Source organism: Penaeus vannamei, chromosome 21, assembly GCF_042767895.1.
Source record: "Penaeus vannamei isolate JL-2024 chromosome 21, ASM4276789v1, whole genome shotgun sequence".
NCBI classification, from domain to species: Eukaryota; Metazoa; Arthropoda; class Malacostraca; order Decapoda; family Penaeidae; genus Penaeus; species Penaeus vannamei.
The window spans coordinates 35,522,724-35,530,223 of NC_091569.1; the positions used below are offsets into that span (position 1 = coordinate 35,522,724).

Genomic DNA, 7,500 nt, shown 5'->3' on the forward strand with positions numbered 1-7,500 from the left:
ACAACCAAGACCGCCTTCCACAACAACCTTTCACAACCAAGACCGCCTTCCACAACCATTCACAACCAAGACCGCCTTCCACGAGAGCCTTTCACAACCAAGACCGCCTTCCACAACAACCTTTCACAACCACGACCGCCTTTTACAACCGAGACCTTCCACAACAGCCTTTCACAACCAAGACCGCCTTCCACAACAGCCTTTCACAACCAAGACCGCCTTCCACAACAGCCTTTCACAACCAAGAACACCTTCCCCAACCTTTCAGAACCAAAACCACCTTCCACCACAACCATTCACAACCAAGACCGCCTTCCACAACACCCTTTCACAACCAAGACCACCTTCCACAACCAAGACCGCCTTCCACAACACCCTTTCACAACCAGAACCCACACCTACACCCAACCAAACCCACCGAGCTCGCAATTTCGCCAATCCACTTGTCTCACTCTCACTCAACCACCATCACTGACTCCCATATATACCCCGTGCCCCATACCCGCCCTATGCCCGCACCATCACCATAGCACTATAAATCACAATCCATTAAAAGTGTTGAGGGTGCTTCCTGTTCTGTAGAAGGAGGTGGATAAACAGGCAGATGCATAGGTAAGTGGATAGATGGATAAATGGATAGATGGACGGGTTAATAGATGGATAAATATGTAGGCAGATGGATAAATATGTAGGTCGATGGACAGATGGATGGATAAATAGACAGATGCATATATAAGTATATAGATAAATGGATAGATGGATGGATGAATATGTAGGCAGATGGATAAATATGTAGGTCGATGGACAGATGGATGGATAAATAGATGCATATTTAAGTAGATGGATAAATGGATAGATGGATGGATGAATATGTAGGCAGATGGATAAACATGTAGGTCGATGGACAGATGGATGGATAAATAGATGCATATATAAGTAGAGAGATAGATAAATGGATAGATGGATGGATAAATACGTAGATACATAGATGGAAAGATAGATAAACAGATGGTTAGATAGACAAGTAGATAGATGGATAGGTAGAAGGATAGACGGATGATGGATGGACAGCTACATAGATGGATAGATAAATAGAAGGATAAATTAGATAGATAAATAGACTAGACAGATAAACATAGAGGATGATAGGTAAGTAGATAGACAAATAGATAAATTAGACAGGTAAAGATAGATAGATAAATAGATAAATAAATTGAGACATAAACAGATAGATAGATAAATAGATTAGATAAACAGATAGACAGATAAACAATCAGATAAATAAATAAATTAGACAGATAAACAGATAGATACATAGATAAATAAATTGAGACATAAACAGATAGATAGATAAATAGATTAGATAAACAGATAGACAGATAAACAGATAAACAATCAGATAAATAAATAAATTAGACAGATAAACAGATAGATACATAGATAAATAAACTGATAAATATATAGACGGATGGATGGATGAATTAATGATGAGATGCCTCGGTGATAGAGACAGATAAAATATACATAAATAAATCAGAGAGATCTATGTGATAGATAAAGGGGGCGAAAGGGTTGATAGATAACAGAATGATAATTATGCAGATTTTTCATTTATTTCAACATTCTCTAGCGCCGTTTTTATTACATAACCTGATGTTTATACTGTGGTTTTATAATGTTGTGTATCCTTGAAATGTTTGATGTCATCTTTTTTTCAAAATAGTATATCATTTCTTCGAAAATAATGATGTAATAAAATAAAAACAGTGAAAGAAAATGTTGAACCTATGAAGGCTAACAGCTAACAAAACTAAATATAATAACCATAATAACAAGTTCAATAATAATAACATTAATACTAATAATGATAATAATAATAATAACAAAACAACAATAACATCAAGATCAATGATAATATATAAAGAATAACATTAATAAGAAGAACAATAAAAACAACATCAACAACAAACAAGAAATAAACAATAACAACGACAAAAAAATAACAACAAAAATAAAAGAAAATATTTCGTAGTGACGTAACAAAAGTTGGCACAGGTAATCCGTCGGTTTTGAGGCGTAATTGGCACCTCTGTTGGTCAAGGCCTTGGGGGGGAGGGGTAGGGGGGGGGATAAGACGTAGAAGAAATGGGTGGAGGTTGAAAAGGGGTATGTGGGGGCGGGGGGGGGGGGAGGAAGGATGAGAATAAGGAAAGATAAGAATGGATAGGTGTATGAGAGGGAGGGAGGGAGGGAGGGAGGGAGGGAAGGAGAGGGAGAGAGGGAGGGAGGGAGAGAGAGAGGAGAGGGAGAGGAGAGGAGAGGAGAGGAGAGGGAGAGGAGAGGAGAGGAGAGGAGAGGGGAGGGGGAGAGAGAGAGAGAGAGAGAGAGAGAGAGAGAGAGAGAGAGAGAGAGAGAGAGAGAGAGAGAGAGAGAGAGAGAGAGAGAGAGAGAGAGAGAGAGAGAGAGAGAGAGAGAGAGAGAGAGAGAGAGAGAGAGAGAGAGAGAGAGAGAGAGAGAGAGAGAGAGAGAGAGAGAGAGAGAGGAGAAAGAGAGGAGAGGGAAGGGAGAGACAGAGACAGAGAGAGACAGACAGACAGACAGACAGACAGACAGACAAAGACAGACTGACAGACAGACTCTCACTAGTACAGAAAGTAAACTGAAAACAGACTGACATACCGTACTGTACTGGATCCTACTGGTACTCCTGAATAGGATAATGTCAGTACGTACTCATTTGACCGATCCTTTCCCAACGGCAAAAATGTCTTTCTTTATGTTTCAATCAATCTTTGTTATCCGTTTCCTTTCTCTCCACTACGTCTCTTCTCTATTTTCTTTCTGATTTTTACTCTTCGTCTCCTGTGAGGTCTACTAATTTTCTAAAAAAAGAAACATCTGGAAGCAATTTGAAACATAAGAACGAAAATTTATGATTTGGATGAAATACCTAAATACTAGTCAGAGTTCTACCCAAGTACACTGTTCATTAACCAACATATCTATCCAGTATTCAGGTTATCATCTATCCTTGAAGCTAATGGGCTGCATCCTATCCATTAATCATTTGAGATCCCATTATCCTACTGTGTGTTCCTTCGGTTTAAATCCATTCATCTAATTTGCTATTGTTTTTACTACCACCATTTAGCGATTTCCTAAAAAGGGTCTTATCTCATCCCATTCACTCTTATCCATCGCCCCATTTCCAATCAACTAAACCCATTCGTTTCATTTGCTAATGACTCATTACACGTTTTATAAACTGTATTTTACTCACCAATATTCACTGCCCATTTTCTCTGAGATTAAGCCCATTAATTTTACTCATAAAATTATCGCCGCCATTCACTACTAAGAGAAACCACTTCATCCCATTCACCATATCCCATTGCCCATATTAATGGAGACTCATTCCATTAATTTCATTCATCATTGCCATAACCATTATACATTGCCCATATCCCGAGAGACTAATTACATTTATCTAATTCCCCATTACAATAACTATTATTTACTGCCAAATTTCTTAAAGGCTAACCCCTCCCCCCACCCCTCCTCCCGTCGTCCGCTAAAGAAAGGCGACCGTTAAAAGAAAGGTCTGGCCTTGAAGCTCCTCCTTGATATACGGGAATTGGCCGCCTTCCCTGTAGCTCGTCCTCGGCCATCACCCTCGAGATTGTCATTGCGTGGGATACCTGGCACGAGGCGGGCAAGATCTGGCACCGTGCTTGGAACCGACGCCCATTCTTTCGGGTGTTTTGATCGCGCCACCCAAAGCACCACGTGGGCTGGAGTGCACGTGGAGGGTGGGGGTTGGGGGGGTTGGGTGGGTGGGGGGAGGGGAGGGGGGGGCGTATCACCGAGGGGGGTCCCCGCACGTGCGCCGGTGGTCGGTTCCGCCTTCTTATCTTATCCTTTCGCTTAGTCTTGAGAACCTCTGATAAGGGATTGTGAGCCTTGGATGCTGGTGGGGGGGGGGGGGGAGGGGAGATGCGCGTCCCCAGTCTCCTTGTTCTTGATACAATTGTTTTCCTTGTTGGTTATGCTTATTCTTTGTTTGCGACATGTTTCAAACACGTTCGCATACAGGTTCTAATAAAACAATTCCCACAATCACTTAATGTTCCTTAAGTCTTCTGTTGTGGCGAAATAAAAGTTCACTTATGTGAGGTTTACTTATATTAATGGTATAGTTCTGTTACTTGGCGGCTGATTAAATAACCAAAGTTAAAATTGCATTACTTTCTCGCCAAATCGTAATCACCTTGGGTTAACCTTGTGTCAAAGTAAATCACTCGATAAAAGGCTAACACAAACATTGTCCTTTTATACGAAGACGGTTTTGGAAAATGCATTTCTGCGAGAAAAAAAACAAAAACAAAATAAAAACAATCTAAGAGTATTCCCGCCAAAATCTGCAACACATTTCGAATATCTCGGCTTCGAACGGACGCGGATCGAACAGCATTTCCACTTGCGGAATTTTTGTGTTTTTTAATAGCAATCCAGTTTGTGGGTGAACTTGAAGTACTGCGAAAGAAATCGATTTAAATGGATTTTCGTAAAGAAGAAAAAGAAAACGAATTAATAGAATGATTATAGAGATTGAAAGGTCAATAAAACGGTTTCTAGTATATACAGTAGAGCCATTTTGTGACATGTGACCCAAAACTAAATTGAATTGAAATCATATGGAGTCCAATTTAAAAAATAATAATAAAAATAACAAATAGATCCCTAAAACATTTACTTCATAACCAGCAATATATTCCAAAAAATATTCATGAGCCAGTCACCCAAACGACCAATAAAATTCAAGTAAACGACAAGAGCCAATCACACTCCGATTCACCAAGACTCCCAACGACCAATCAAATTCAAGCCCCACGCCAAGAGCCAATCAGAAGCCCTCTATTCAAAACCACCGTCGGCCAATCACCGTCGCTGAAAATAAAAACAAGGACAGCCGGTAAACAACCTTGACCTAAAAAGGCTTCCACGGTCGCCTTCACCATAAGCAGAACGAAAGAAAGAGAAACAAGAGTCAAATAAAGAAAATGAGAAAAACAATAATAAAAAGAAACAGGAAAGAGAACGCGAAGAAAAAGAAAGAATAACGAAAAAAAGAAGAAAGAGGAAAGTGAACCGGAAGAAAAGGAAAAAAGAACCACAACAAAAACAAAAAAAGAACGAAAAAAGAAAGAAAGAAAAAAGTCCCCCCCCCCCCCCCCCCCGGCCCCCCGTCGGCCTACCCACTTTGTAGGCCACGATACCTGCCAACCTCACCTGCCATTTGCACAAGTTAATAGCTTCCCTTTGTAACGTAGACAATTCCCTATCTTCGACGCCCATCTGCTTACCTGCACACCTCCCGATAAGGACTTCGACCCGAGCCCTAAGACGTTCCAAAAGGTCCAAATAACCATGTCAAGACTTCCCTTAGGACTTTAAGACTTCCTTTAAGGTCTTCCTATCGCCTTGACTACGCGGAGTGAAGAAAACTGCACTAATGAAGTAATATCTTGTGATGCAATTGTCTTGTGTAATACACTGTAATGTTATCTGAGTAGGGTAAGAACATGTATTTTTTTTCTGGTGGTGTTACTTCGCTTTATGTTTCTATGCAGTTATACACGCAACGTAAATGTACATATACATGAGTGTGTGTGTGTGTGTATACATATATGTGTATATACATGTATATATATATATATATATATATATATATATATATATATATATATATATATATATATATGTGTGTGTGTGTGTGTGTGTGTGTGTGTGTGTGTGTGTGTGTGTGTGTGTGTGTGTGTGTGTGTGTGTCTTTCTCTCTCTATATATATATGTATGTATATAATTTCTAAAGCCCCATCTCTCTCATCACAGCTACAGTTCCATTACAATTCTTCTCTAAATTTCAACCGATGTGCTGACGTGTTGCTTGAGTCAGCGTGTTTGTTTTTGAGCAACCTTGACTAAATCTGACCGGAGAGACAGAGAGGGGGGAGGGAGGGAGGGAGGGAGGGAGGGAGGGAGGGAGGGAGGGAGGGAGGGAGGGAGGAGAGAGAGAGTGAGGGAGGTAGGGAGGAGAGATAGATAGATAGAGAGATAGAGTGAGATAGAGATAGAGAGAGAGAGAGAGGCAGAGAGAAAGATAGATAGAGAGTGATATATATACAGAGAGAGACAGACAGAGAAAGCGAGAGAGAAAGTGAGAGAGACAGAGAGAGAGAGAGAGAGAGAGAGGGAGAGAAACTGTTAGAGAGAGAGAGAGAGAGAGAGAGAGAGAGAGAGAGAGAGACAGACAGACAGACAGAAAAGGAAAGAGAAAAAGCGAGAGAGAGAGAGAGAGAGAGAAAGCGAGAAAGAAAGTGAGAGAGAGACAGGAAAAGAAACAGAGGAATGCGGAGTCCGGCATCCGTCAACATAACACCAGCTTGCCAACTCGCCTGCGCATCGGAACACAGCGGAAACAATAGACAATTAAAGGTCCAATACCGTCCTATGAAGTAAGGAATAGCATTATATGAGCCAGAAACAGGGCGAGGGCCAACATCTAAAAATAATGTTGTCTCTTTCCGACGTTGCTATCACCCGGAATAAAATATTTCTGATGTAAAAAAAATGATTACAGATCTTTAAAAGGAATCTGATACGAAACGTTAGTGATAATTCCCAAGCTGGCGATAACCAAGGTGCTAAGTGAAGCGAGATATAAATATAGGCCTACGTGGAGGACCTCTTGATCTACCTCGTGGCACCCTTAACCCGTCCCCGTACAGCTGGGGTTCGACTAGCCGGATCTGACACCGGGACCAGATTCAAGTCCGGTACGATGGCACTGTCTGGGGATTTTGTGCAGCCTTTGACTATATTTGGCTAATGTCTTCGTAAGTAGAAGTTTGTGAAGTATATATATGGAGTTCTAACACCATTAAAAACGCCCTGAAGCCAGCTGTTACTATGTGTCATAGTAACGAAACCGAAAACAAGGTTTAGAGGTGGCTTCGGAACCAGGACTGTCTGGTTAATAGAACCCTGGCTTAAGACCGGGAAGTCGAGGTTAGTTTGTTTTGAACATCTTTGTAGGCATTTTAAAAAAATCTAATCTTGTTTCTCATCGCACTGTTTATATTGCCGGAAGACCATTACATAATATCTCACATTTTGTAACTTGTGTGTTGCCAATTAAAAGAAGAGAGAAAATGGCAAATGCGGCTTATCTCTCTCTCTCTCTCTCTCTCTCTCTCTCTCTCTCTCTCTCTCTCTCTCTCTCTCTCTCTCTCTCTCTCTCTCTCTCTCCCTCCAGATTTAATACCCACAAGGTGTCACAAGAGCAAGCGTGTTGACACAAGCAATAGGTCAGCACATCAGTCCAAATTTTGAGACGCTGTGTCATGGAACATCGACTCAAAGATCAAAATGCAAACGGGACAAAATAGATTTTCGTTCATGATAATAGGCATGCAATTGCAAGCGTTACGGAACTATTTC

At 40.9% G+C, this 7,500-nt stretch overlaps 2 protein-coding genes across 2 annotated transcripts in view; one reads left to right on the forward strand and one right to left on the reverse strand.

Annotated features, from left to right (window-relative positions):
• LOC138865584 (mucin-6-like) overlaps nt 1–475 on the forward strand; it is an 11,608-nt gene extending 11,133 nt beyond the window's left edge. The window contains exon 6 of the mRNA XM_070136280.1: nt 1–475. This exon is cut by the window's left edge and continues 1,007 nt beyond it. Coding sequence (XP_069992381.1) covers nt 1–475 — 475 coding nt within the window.
• gb (solute carrier family 7 member genderblind) overlaps nt 1–7,500 on the reverse strand; it is a 45,168-nt gene that overhangs the window by 26,299 nt on the left and 11,369 nt on the right. The gene's annotated exons all lie outside the window — the stretch shown is intronic.